This window comes from Salmo salar, chromosome ssa19 (genome assembly GCF_905237065.1).
Source record: "Salmo salar chromosome ssa19, Ssal_v3.1, whole genome shotgun sequence".
In the NCBI taxonomy this organism is placed as follows: Eukaryota; Metazoa; Chordata; class Actinopteri; order Salmoniformes; family Salmonidae; genus Salmo; species Salmo salar.
The window spans coordinates 29,352,056-29,365,548 of NC_059460.1; the positions used below are offsets into that span (position 1 = coordinate 29,352,056).

Genomic DNA, 13,493 nt, shown 5'->3' on the forward strand with positions numbered 1-13,493 from the left:
CCCTGCCTGCCTTGACCTGTTGTTTGCCTGCCCATGTTGCTGTAATAAACATTGTTACTTTGACACAGTCTGCATCTGGGTCTTACCTTCAAAACCTGACACCGGTAGAAGATTATGGCAAAGGGTTTCACCCAAGTGTGTTAAAATCCATTTACTCTGTTTTATTTAGAAATTCTTTAGTAAGTAATACCTAAAAGCTAATTCTAGTTGTCTTATTTTAATTATTTCAATAAAATATGGGGGGGAAATGGTGTTGCACATGTCACCATTACTATCCTCACTATGAGGAGATTTGATGTAAAGTCCCTCTTTTTTAATTTTCTTTGTTCTTTCTTTGTTGTTCCTTTCCCGTATATTCCATTATGTAAAATTGCACTAAATCTTATTTAAGTAATGCAAGATTTTAAATCCCAGCAGTCTTTAAAATTACATTCATGAGCAAAAGGTTTTCAAAAGTTGTTTTTAATTCATAAAGAAATATATTTATTGGAATATACTTCTAAAATTAAATAACATTGGAATATAACATTTAATAACAATAACTTAACTAATTAACTCAGTGTAACATTGGTGTGGCAACTCTCTTATGCTCTGCTATTGCACAATTCTAATTTGTACATAAATCACAAATAAAGCTATCCCCAGTCAAATTGGACCACAACTCATGAGCCCACCTCCTGCACTGCTCATACCTAATCCAGTCCCCACCTGTGACTGAAAACAGGGGGAGAGATGCCAATTGAAAAGCTCTGTCTTAAAAACGTAGCTAGCTATCCATCAAAATGACATAAAATGGTGTGTAAAATTGCTAAAAGGCTAGTTGCCCTCAACACACTCATCCAACATATTACTACTTTACTCAAAGTATCTACATTTTCTCTCTAAACAAGTGGATTATTAATTTTAAGGCTTTCCTACTTGCATATTTAAAAAAAACAATTATAGATCTAACTTCATTGTAATATATCTACAAGTTTTTCAAATTTTCAAAAAATGCGATCAACTTCTCACAAAATCGTTTTCTTGAAATATCTCCAAAAGTTGTGACAACGCGGAGGAAATGTTTTGTTGAGCGTCAGCAGTGGCAGCCAGGGTACGTTTTGGGAAAATATTTTGGTGACATCTTGTGCTCTTTATGTGAATTACAGAGGGGGTATACTGTATCCTGATGATGAATTCATAGAATAAAATCTCTATCACTAACCAGGTTTCCATCCAACATTTTTATGCGCATAAAGTATATGTTGGGTAAAAACATGTCATGACAGGAATAATGGAAACATACAATGTATCGGTACACCTTACAAATGTCTACAAAACAATATATGCTTGACAAGGTGGGATCTATTTGTGTCGGTAAAATTAATGCGAGAAATGTAGGAGGAAACGCTTTCATGCGCAAATATTGATACAATAACCATCGTATCGAAGTACACATGGAGTCACGCGATTACATGTTGTGTGGTCCTCCCACTGCGACCTGTCAGGAAACCATGCAGTTTATCAGGCTACAGATGAAATAAATGATGATGAACTTCACAGGGTTGTGAAAGTGCAATGTGATGAGTTTGATGCTCTTTTCCAATAAATATCGAGGGTCTTGTTCTGGAGACATGATGATCAGATCGATGCTTGACTGCTGTTTGACAAATACAAATATTATTATTATAATAAACTCATCATGTAGGCTAGCCTAACCGCACATCCTACCCGCACTGTATCTGTTGTTGCCTAGAACGCACGTGTCAAGACCAGAGAAGGCTATTGTTATTTAATGCAACAGTTTTGGAAAATGCGATGGACATTTGATTTGGTACAATGAAATATTAAGCGAAACAAATATGTTTGTGTGCACTATGTCATCATGCACTGATTTGTATCTGGAACAAGTCCGTTTGGTGACAATACTGGTGGTTATATTGCGCATATTTTCGACATGTGGATTTTACAATATTTTCATGAAAACCTGTCGCCAATTGGATGGAAACCTAGCTACTCATGGTGGGTGGATCATGTATAGGTTTCATTCAGTGGTTGTGAAGTAGGCTATGCTACAGATGAGCATATGAGAGCATCATCAAACATTGCTTGAAGCCTCCAGTAAAAGCTGGTCTACCCTTCAACGCTTCAGCTGCAAAACATTGTTTTTTTTTGCATCGAAACAAAACGCATGCGCATGGAGCAAACGAATTGCAACACAGTGCAGACGGATGTGATTGAGGCAAGAATCACCTGTATTCTGGCATTCATGGTGACACAGTGAGTACAGTTACATTGGAATTTCCTCTTTGAAATATAATTGAATGCTAAAATTTGAATTAGATTCAACATCAGCAATCTAAATGGAAAATGATGGACACTAGATAATTATTGCCAGCATGGTTTCTTGACAATCTCGTTCTATCTTTTGGAAATAGCTACCGAATTTAATGGTCAATTATTTATTTATTGCTGCTGTAGTCATAATTTGCATCAGATCATTAGATGCCATATTCTCCATCTTGAAAGAAAAATACAGCTTATGCGTTATTATACTGTATGTCAGCATACAGTATTTCGTTTAAAATATTGTCAATATTGATGAACCTAATAAATGGTAAAAAAAAAACAAAAGCGCTCTAACCCCCAAGTCTCCATCTGTGTTGTATCTGAGGATGCTTGGATAGAGGCAGCAACGCCTCGTCTTTCTCATCCCATGCATGTCTCATCCCAGAGCGCGTTAAAATGATTTGATCCTGCGAATGTTAAGCTTGGTAATAGGCGTTTAATAGCTTATATATAGTTTATATATGTTTATGTATTAATGTCAATGACGGTATTTTGCATAGCCAACTGGTACTACATTTCTCGCTATAATAACTTATAGCTTTGACAGTGAAAAGAAGTTCTCACAGCGATCATTCTGCTTTGTTGAAGTGGTCAGAGCATTCCGCAAGACATGCGCGCTATAGCTGATGTGACGACATGCCGTGGGGATTCCCTCAGTAGGCTACTATTTTTACGTCGTTTCGAGATGTTGTACAAGCAGTGGCGGTTCTAGCTTGTATGGCTCCCTGGGCGACCCCCCCCATAAAAAAAGCACCAATCTGCACTAACTGTAATTTTTATTCAGACATTTGGAACAACACAAATAAATAATCACTACATTTAAAACTATATAAATATATACAAAAATATGACTCATAAATATCAAAAAGAAGTATCAAATAGAAACAAATTTGTGTTGATTTGACACTCGAGCATCAATACATGACCCATCCCCCAACACTGTCAACCAAGAGTCAAGACTAAACCAATTCACCTTGGTGGTGTGCAGACAGGTTTAATATTATTCCTAACGATTTTGCAAAAACCAGAAAAAATGCAACAATATGTCTGTGAAACTATATATTCACAGTATTATGAATGAATTGTGGTTTATTTGATAGCATTTCGTAGTGTGACTTTACTAATTGCATTAGTACTGTACAAAGTTAGAGGTGCGCTATTTGATAGATTCCCCCGCTACCCCTACCTCGGGCTTCCAGTGGGGAGACCTGATGTCAACCTACCCCCGCTCCCTTCCCCATCTCGTACTTCTGAGTGGGAGTGAGTGGGGGGGGTCTGCAGTATTGTGAGTCTGTCTCACCTACAACCTCAGCGTGGTGTTGTGTGTCTTGGTCTGCAGCGCATGGGGTCAGAGCGGCTGGAGATGCGCAAGAGACAGATGCAAGTACACCAGGAAGCCGCGGCCAGTGTCCTCCAATCACAGCACAGGATGGGGAACATGCCCACCAACGCCTCCAATGCCTGTTGTTTCTGTTGGTGTTGCTGCTGCAGCTGCTCCTGGTAGGTACCACTATACTATCCATAGTAAGTGTTCGTGTCCCAAATGGCACTCTATTCCTTATATGGCACACTACTTTTGACTAGGGCCCATAGGGTGCCATTTGAGACGTAACCCATAGCTACCTTACATTATATATACCATGCTTATACCAAAACTCTGCACTCCGGAGCAGGGGCGTCATGCACCCCAAAAATCTGAGGGGGCACCAAGTGTGTGAAGATGGCTGGGGAGTGGTCTGGACGGGGACTAAGCCCCCAGTCAGAAAGTTGGAGAATTTTGCATTTTTCAAACACCTGAAACGGTCTTTCCTGCAATCAAGAGCCATAATCATTATACTTAATTCTATGTCAAAAATATGTTTATTTTTCTGCATATCTAAGCATACCGCTTGAGCTGTCTGTATCCTCTGTAGTTATTTTGTTAAAGAAACTAAATATGCTCAAATCTGGGTATAAGATTGAAAGGAATGTGAGTCATATTCAGTGGATTTAGTAATTGCTTGTGTTTCGAAAGTCCACCGACAGCCGGCATGCCAGCTAAGATAGTTAGACAAGCTAGCTACTTGATTGATAGCCTGAAATGGCTTCTTGGTATGTAGTTATGAGGTTGGGAGATTGGGAACATATCTGGGCTAGCTAAAGCCAACTTCATAAAATTGCTAGGTGGATAGTAGTATTACAGAGAAACAACAAACAAAAAATTAAACACATTTTTATTATTTCTATTTTACAGGACATCTCTGAGGGGGCATGACGCCTCTAATCTGGAGCAACCTACATACAGTGCATTCAGAAAGTCTTCAGAACCCTTGACTTTTTCCACATTTTGTTATGTTACAGCCTTATTCTAAATGGATTACATTGTTTTTTCCTTCATCAATCTACACACAATACCCCTTAATGACAAAGCAAAACCATGTTTTTAGAAATTTTAGCAAATGTTTACAAAATAAAAAACTGAAATATGACATTTACATAAGTATTTAGACCCTTTACTCAGTACTTTGTTGAAGCACATTTGGCAGCTATTACAGCCTTGAGTCTTCTTGGGTATGATGCTACAAGCTTGGCACAGCTGTATTTGGGGAGTTTCTCCCATTCTTCTCTGCCATTCCTTTCTAGCTCTGTCAGGTTGGATGGGGAGCGTTGCTGCACAGCTATTTTCAGGTCACTCCAGAGATGTTCGATTGGGTTCAATTTGGGCTCTGGCTGGGCCACTCAAGGACATTCATAGACTTGTCCCGAAGCCACTACTGCGTTGTCTTGGCTGTGTGCTCAGGGTTGTTCTCCTGTTGGAAATTGAACCTTCACTTCAGTCTGAGGTCCTGAGCGCTCTGAAGCAGGTTTTCATCAAGGATCTCTCTGTACTTTGCTTCATTCATCTTTCCCTCAATCCTGACTAGTCTCCCAGTCCCTGCCACTAAAATAAATCCCACAGCATAATGCTGCCATCACCATGCTTCACCGTAGGGATGGTGCCAGGTTTCTTCCAGACGTGACACTTGGCATTCAGGCCAAAGACTTTAATTTTGGTTTCATCAGACCAGATAATCTTGTTTCTCACAGTCTGAGAGTCTTTAGGTGCCTTTTGGCAAACTTAAAGCGGGCTTTCATGTGCCTTTTACTGAGGAGTGGCTTCCGTCTGGCCACTACCACAAAGGCCTGATTGGTGGAGTGCTGCAGAGATGGTTGTCCTTCTGGAACATCCTCCCAACTCCACAGAGGAACTCTGGAGCCCTGTCAGAGAGTCCATCGGGTTCTTGGTCACCTCCCTGACCAAGGCCCTTCTCCCCCGATTGTTCAGTTTGGCCGGGCAGCCAGCTCTAGGAAGAGTCTTGGTGGTTCCAAACTTCTTCCATTTAAAAATGATGGAGGCCACTGTGTTCTTGGGGACCTTCAATGCTGCAGACATTTTTTGGTACCCTTCGCCAGATCTGTGCCTCGACACAATCCTGTCTCGGAGCTTTACGGACAATTCCTTCGACCTCATGGCTTGGTTTTTGCTCTGACATGCACTGTCAACTGTAGGCCCTTATATAGACAGGTGTGTGCCTTTCCAAATCATGTCCAATCAATTTAATTGTCCAATCAAGTTGTAGAACCATCTCAAGGATGACCAATGGAAACAGGATGCACCTGAGCTCAATTTCAAGTCACAGAGCACAAGGTTTGAATAAGGTATATTGTTTTTTTTATTTGTAATAAATTTAGAAAAAACAGTTTTGCTTTGTCATTATGTGATACTGTGTGTAAATTGATGAGGGAAAAAAAAGATTTTTAGAATAAGGCTGAAACGTAACAAAATGTGGAAAAGTCAAGGGTCTGAACACTTCCCGAATGAACTGTACAATATACTCTGCACAGGACACAAACAGAGGCATAAAAACGGAGCATCTGCCAGCTACACACGGTCTCTGTGGACAAAACCCACAGGGACATTTATGTTTTGAAGTCATAGATGTATACGTAAGCAAGAATTGTGCCTCTTCCTCTGACTGCTCTCTTAGGACAGCACTACCTGTTGTGTGCAGAATAAGAGCATGCTAATTCACACCTCAGGGAGTGGGAATAGTCTCTGTCTCCACATCAACCTCAATTAAGTTGTGCTAATTGTCGCAGAGCTGCAGTGTGTGGCTGGAGAGCCCAGATGTGGTGGATTCTCACCTGCTTTTAATTAGGCTACAGGTGACTGCTACACTAGGTGTTTAAATTAACTACAGCACATCTCTAAGGACTGGATGACAGTAGTGTTTACGCAAGACCTCCCTGCAGAACTCACGCATCCGGGACAAGTGCACCTACCACCACTGTTGTTCACAGTTTGGAACAAACAACATGCCTGCTACCCTCCACACCAATTGACAATAGCCGAAAACCCTACATTGTACATACAGTACATTTTCTATTTCTATTCCGTTTTTCACTGTTTTTCAGTCTGACTGTTATGACAGAGGATGAGAGGATTCAAAGAAGCACCTATGAGAGGAGGACAGAGGAAATCGCAAACTGTGATGACAGGTAACAGCACTACACAGTAAATATCCTCTATAGGGTTAGCTACATAGTTTAGGAAAAACAAGAAAAGGGGATATGGTTGAGACTGTTTAATAAAATCTCTAGACACAAATCTCTACTAAATTACTAATATGTAATGTAATGTTTTGAGTTCTATATGTAATTATATAGAGCTAGAGCTGAAACATCAACATTAAACATTCTCAACTACATCTATTGTATGAAATAAAGAGCATGGTCCCTTTTTTGAAGCCCCAAGCCTACTCTGGAGGATGCGACAATGTGGACCATGTCGTTTGAGAGGCTGATGAAGAGCCCCGCAGGGCGGGGCTGCTTCCGACAGTTCCTAAGGACAGAGTTTAGTGAAGAGAACATGATGTTCTGGTTGGCCTGTGAAGAGCTCAAAAAGGAGACCAACAAAACTGTGGTGGAGGAGAGAGTACGACAGATCTATGAGGACTTCATTTCTATCCTCTCCCCTAAAGAGGTGAGCTTACACTGCTTTGGCCTTTCTTGAGACTGAAGTATCCTATAATTGTGCTCATTTATAGCTGTAAGCCTAAAATGCTTTCTCCATAGAGTATTCTTATTAGTGTGACTTGCTTCAGCAAGACTACTCTAGATTTCACATAATTCCTACTTATTATAGTTATTCATTAGACCGCTACTGCTCTTATTCAACCTCTCTGGTTGTTAAATTACTTCTCCAGGTGAGTTTGGACTCACGTGTTCGAGATGTGATCAACAAGAACATGCTGGAGCCCACGTCCCACACGTTTGAGGACGCCCAGCAGCAGATCTACACGCTGATGCAGAGAGACTCATACCCACGCTACATGAATTCTACAGCGTATGCAGATTTACTGCAGGACCTGGAAGAACCACCACCTGCCACAGAGCCATAGACTCTCATTCTCCATCAATCACTCTACACATTGCTTTTAGATGACACTTGCGTATCTTAGGTCCAGCTTTCAGTTACAGTTCACATGTTGATTGATCAATAGGCTCTATTTACAAAAATGTCTACATTAAGGTGTAACTACTGTTTACTACCTTAAATATTGGCTTTCCAAAATCTTCAAAGCGAGCAAGAACATACGCTGTATTCCATTTCAGATTGCAAGATGTTTCCAAATATATTTATATTTTTATATTGCCTAGCACTTGACATTGCACTTTTCTATAGTTTGATGAGGGGAAAGCATGTTGTATCTGTTAGCACTGCATTTGTGTAGTTCTATTGTCAGACTTAAAGCATTTTCAGTTATTTTTAATTAAATCTAATTTCACTTAATATTAAGAAGACATGGGAAAGTGCCTTGGCATTAAATCGTTTATCACTACACCTTTAACATACAGTACCAGTCAAAGGTTTGGGAACACCTACTCATTCCATGGTTTTTCTTTATTTTTACTATTTTCTACAGTGTAGAATAATAGTGAAGACATCAAAACTATGAAATAACACATATGGAATCATGTAGTAACCAAAAAAGTGTTTAATAAATCAAAATATATTTTCCATTTGAGATTCTTCAAAGTAGCCACCCTTTGCCTTGAGAACAGCTTTGCACACTCTTGGCTTTCTCTCAACCAGCTTCATGAGGTAGTCACCTGGAATGCATTTCAATTAACAGGTGTGCCTTGTTAAAAGTTAACTTAATGTGTTTGAGACAATCAGTTGTGTTGTGACAGGGTAGGGTTGGTATACAGAAGATAGCCCTATTTGGTAAAATACCAAGTCCATATTATGGCAAGAACAGCTCAAATAAGCAAAGAGAAACAACAGTCCATCATTACTTTAAGATATGAAGATCAGTCAATACGGAAAATATCAAGAACTTTGAAAGTTTCTTCAAGTGCTGTCGCAAAACCATCAAGTGCTATGATGAAACTGGCTCTCATGAGGACCGCTACAGGAAAGGAAGACCCAGAGGTATCTCTGCTGCATAGGATAAGTTCATTAGAGTTAGCAGCCTCAGAAATTGCAGCCCAAATAAATGCTTCACAGAGTTCAAGTAACAAACCCATCTCAACATCAACTGTTCAGAGGAGACTCCATGAATCAGGCCTTCATGGTGGAATTGCTACAAAGAAACCACTACTAAAGGACACCAATAAGAAGAAGATACTTGCTTGGGCCAAGAAACATGAGCAATGGACATTAGACCGGTGGAAATCTGTACATTGGTCTGATGAGTCCAAATTTGAGTTTTTGGTTCCAACCGCTGTGTCTTTGTGAGACGCAGAGGAGGGGAACGGATGATCTCTGCATGTGTGGTTCCCACCGTGAAGCATGGAGGAGGTGGTGTGATAGTGTGGGGGTGCTTTACGTGACACTGTCTGTGATTTATTTAGAATTCAGGGAACGCTTAACCAGCATGGTTACCACAGCATTCTGCAGCGATACGCCATCCCATCTGGTTTGGGCTTAGTGGGACTATCATTTGTTTTTCAACAGGACAATGACCCAAAATACACCTCCAGGCTGTCAGAGCTATTTGAGCAAGAAGGAAAGTGATGGAGTGCTGCATCAGATGACCTGGCCTCCACAATCACCCGACCTCAACCCAATTGTGATGATTTGGGATGAGTTGGACCGCAGAGTGAAGGAAAAGCAGCCAACAAGTGCTCAGCATATGTGGGAACTCCTTCAAGACTGTTGAAAGAACATTCCAGGTGAAGCTGGTTGAGAGAATGCCAAGAGTGTGCAAAGCTGTCATCAAGGCAAAGGGTGGCTACTTTGAAGAATCTAAAATAAAAAATATATTTTGATTTGTTTAGTAGTTTTTTGGTTACATGATTCCATGTGTTATTTCATAGTTTTGTTGTCTTCACTATTATTCTACAATGTAGAAAATAGTACAAATAAATAAAAATGAGTAGGTGAATGAGTAGGTGTGTCCAAACTTTTGACTGGTACTGTAGTTTGAATAAAATATCACAAAAATGGTGCAGCAGTTGAACACACTTGATATTAAATTGTGGTGCTTTCTGCTCTTCTCAAAGAATAGTAACTTTTTACGTACAGTGTGAGCTGATATCTGGAAAAAGATCTTGCCTGTGATATGAATACTGTGATGCTAATTTAGTCCTATTTCTTTCTCAGTCAAAACGTAAACAGGAACATACATGTACGAAATAAATAGTATGTGACCATTCATATACTGTATTTGTGTATTGAATTAACAGAAAATGGCTTTCAATTCTTACAAATCGAATGAAGCACAATCATTTTATGTTGTCGTCTTCTTTTACTATTGCATTATATTAGGGTTTTATTTCCCCATAACAAATCAACATTTTAAGATTCATATTTTCAAACCATACAATCAAAAAAATACTCCCTGGAAGAGATGGCTTTTCAATAGCAAATAATTACACTGACAACAGTACTGGCAACAGATTAAAATACTGAAGATTCCACCAGGCTCCAGCAGAGAATACAATTGTTTGAAGTTATGGTGTCCCTCTCCTTGGCTTGTCTCTAGCTAGCCCTAAGGCCTGTCCCTGACTATGTCTCTGATAGTCAGAGTTAGCAGCAGGTTATATTGAGTGAGATATGTGGTTCAGACAGTCTATGGAGCATCACAGGAGTCACCTTCAATGAGCTCTAATGGCAGTAGGTCTAAGCCTTAGATTGGAGGAAGCTGCTTTTCAATAAACTTCTTGATATCCATAATTTCCTGTTGGACGCAAGAGAGACAAGTATTACTACACAAAATATAATACATTTCATATAAACTCCATTATGCATGTTTAAAGACTTCAAAAAGTGCCAATCTTCTAAGTTGAACCATATTACAGAATTCACTCAGCTGCTGTACAAACCATACTAACCTCAGGGCAGGCACTGTGAGGCATTCTGGGATAAGTATTGTTAAAATAATTTGTATGTGTTAGGATGATGACTTAAGTGTTCCACTCTGAAATTGTAGGATAGGGGGAAAAGTTTGATAATTATGAGAAGATAAAACCAGGATGGGGGTAGATCTGTTAGCTGTGAAATACTATGATGTTATATGCTTTAGTAGGGATGTAAACAGAGTGTAGTTGTAGAGTAGGTAATAGAAAATCATTGGACTGTTTCAAACCAAGAGGGTCCCAACGGGGGGGGTGAAAGCCTTGAAGAATTTGACAAATTTTATGGTTCTTTGTGGTTAGTGGAAAAGTACTGGTTGTTTGAGAAGGGAGTGGTCTAAAGATAGGAATGTATGTGTGTATTATAAAAGGACTGAGTCCTAATTTTTGACTTCAGAACATTCTCTGAATAAACTGTACAGACCTTTTGCAGAAAGCTGAGTCCTTGCCTAATTATTCTTAACCCAGTGTCTTACAAACCTTGGGGATTAGTCAAAGCTTATTGATTGTTAATTATTATCATTGGGATTCAAAATTCCCTTAACAGTATTAAAGGTGATGTTGGATGGATTGCAGAGGGTCTTCAGTTTCTCCATTGTGAGACATCTAAACATTATGGGCACCAGAGGGTCCGCCTCGCCATGGCACTGCAGGACATGCATCTCCTTGTTGGCAGAGTTGGCCGACGCCTGAGAAAGGACACCGTTAGGGTTATATTTAAAATCAGCTATGACTTGCAACGTCTCTAGAATGATTTTGTCAATGTCTTGGAATTTACTTTGACCATTGTTGATTTGTGTGGTTTGGTAAAGTAACAAGCTAATAGACTGTTTACATTCCAAAACAATAGAATGGATCTTATTTATAGCCTAAGTCCACCACACAACACTTCTAATGCAGGATAGCCTATACCTGAGGGAAGGTGTGCTGTAGAGGGAGCCAGCAGCTGAGAGCAACCGCTCCCCCCAGCTTCTGTTGGGCCGTGAGAGCAGTGTAGAGAGACAACGCTCCACCCTGTATACACCAAAGCACACAAATAATTACTATCGCTATGTCTTACCACTGAGTTTCGTACATTTCAGTGTTGTTTTACAGGTTTTTGTTGTCATAGGCTAGTCTACCTGAGAAAACCCACCAAGAACAATTCTGTGGGATGTTATTCCATTCTTCACTTCTTGATCAATCAGCGTTTTAATTGAGAAGACAGGCAGCACTCAATGAAATCAAACTCAACTAGAATCCAGCTCAGGTTCATACAGTTTAAAACATGACCATACTGTATGCCCTAGTGCAGCTACATCCAAACGATGTAGACTCACTTTTCTCTGAAGCCTGTTTAATACCAGCTTTGTCTTCCTCTGCATCTGTTTGCAATCTGATGATGTCAAACCTATAACATAGAGTGATTAACCCAAATCGGCTACCGTTCTTCAATATTGCCTTCTTTTTATAAAATTAAATAAACTTGACTTCTTACCAGGAGGGCATGGACATGCCCACGTTTAATGTAACAGGCCTGATTGGACTGAACAATTAAAATAAAATGAAATAGTTTCACTGTCATTAATAAATGCATATACCATTAACACCATGTAATCAATAATCACTATCATCAACAATCTCCAAATACAGGAGCCTGCTTGTCCACAGAGGTAGTCACGCGTGAGTACACATGTATTTCACATATGGTGTCAGAATCCCAGCAAAGGCCTCTGCCCAGCCATGGCTATGAACAAAAGCAAAAGACATCTTATGAACTTAAGACTACAGTAAATGGAAAAAATATGACAGTTAACTCTTGGGTCAATGGTGAGTGGTAGAAGTAAAATGAGGGATGAAATGAATGAGCTGTTCTGCACATACCCAGTGTCACCCAGGCCATGAAGAAATATCACCTGTAATGCAAAAGAGATACATAAATGCACAATGTGGTTAGATTTATTGACAACACTTCAATGTCAATGGCTTGTAGGTCTAGGTTTGGGGTGTTCAACCCTCCACCTGCAAGCTACTGTACAGGCTTTTGTTACAGCCCTACACTAAGACAACTGATACTAGCAGCCCACGGTGGGGGCATTTACTGGGAATACAGACGTATGTGAGACAATAATGTGAGAGGAAGTTATTGTCTGCAACAACATGCCTGTTGCCTTCAATGCTCGCTGCCAAACATCCCTCACTCACCGCTGCAGTGGCTTTCCGAGCGGCAGGTACAATAGCAGGCAACGGCACTGACGTATTATTACCGCACATACAACCAGTGGCGGATTTAGGTATAGGCGACATGGGCAGCCGCCCAGGGCGGCATCTTGCCAGGGGCGGGACGGGGCGCCCGCACCAAAAAAAAAACGGAATGGTGACATTTACGTGATCGGTTTTCTGTCGCTCATTTGCACATTACGTCAATGATATCATGTCACTGTGTGGGACTGTGGGTCAATTAACCTTGTCGGAGTGGGTGCCCTGATTCTAGTTTGTGAGCTAGGCAGGCTACTGCCTGGGAAGGTCTCCCACTCAGAAGTACGAGATGGGGAGGGGGGTGGGGGTAGGTTGACCTCAGGTCTCCCCACTGGAAGCCCGAGGTAGGGAGAGCGGGGGAAATAGCGCACCTCTAACTTTGTACAGTACTGCACACCACCAAGGTGAATTGATTTAGTCTTGACTCTTGGTTTTCAGTGTTGGGGGATGGGTAATGTATTGATGCTCAAGTGCCAAATCAACACAAATTTGTTTCTATTTGTCTTTGTTACTTCTTTTTGATATTTATGAGTCTTATTTTTATAAAT

The 13,493-nt window shown here is 40.3% G+C and overlaps 2 protein-coding genes across 5 annotated transcripts; one reads left to right on the plus strand and one right to left on the minus strand.

Annotated features, from left to right (window-relative positions):
* Window positions 1-2,173: 2,173 nt before the first annotated feature.
* LOC106578722 (regulator of G-protein signaling 20) lies at window positions 2,174-8,252 on the plus strand. Its single transcript, XM_014157849.1, has 5 exons — window positions 2,174-2,259; window positions 3,668-3,828; window positions 6,763-6,846; window positions 7,096-7,330; window positions 7,554-8,252. Exons 2-5 carry the CDS (start codon window positions 3,671-3,673, stop codon window positions 7,746-7,748), a joined length of 672 nt encoding a protein of 223 aa, XP_014013324.1. The 5' UTR covers window positions 2,174-2,259; window positions 3,668-3,670; the 3' UTR covers window positions 7,749-8,252.
* A 2,229-nt stretch (window positions 8,253-10,481) lies between these two features.
* LOC106578721 (acyl-protein thioesterase 1-like) lies at window positions 10,482-12,960 on the minus strand. 4 transcript variants are annotated; one of them, XM_014157846.1, is made up of 9 exons: window positions 12,892-12,960; window positions 12,571-12,602; window positions 12,368-12,433; window positions 12,185-12,232; window positions 12,027-12,097; window positions 11,829-11,920; window positions 11,620-11,721; window positions 11,236-11,354; window positions 10,482-10,548 (listed from the first exon to the last, which is right to left on the minus strand). In XM_014157846.1, the coding sequence occupies exons 1-9, from the start codon at window positions 12,958-12,960 to the stop codon at window positions 10,482-10,484; spliced, it is 666 nt and encodes a 221-aa protein (XP_014013321.1). The 4 variants fall into 4 exon arrangements, with proteins under 4 accessions (XP_014013321.1, XP_014013320.1, XP_014013322.1 ...); XM_014157845.1 differs by having other exon boundaries at window positions 11,236-11,396; XM_014157847.1 differs by lacking the exon at window positions 12,185-12,232 and having other exon boundaries at window positions 11,236-11,396.
* Window positions 12,961-13,493: the final 533 nt, after the last annotated feature.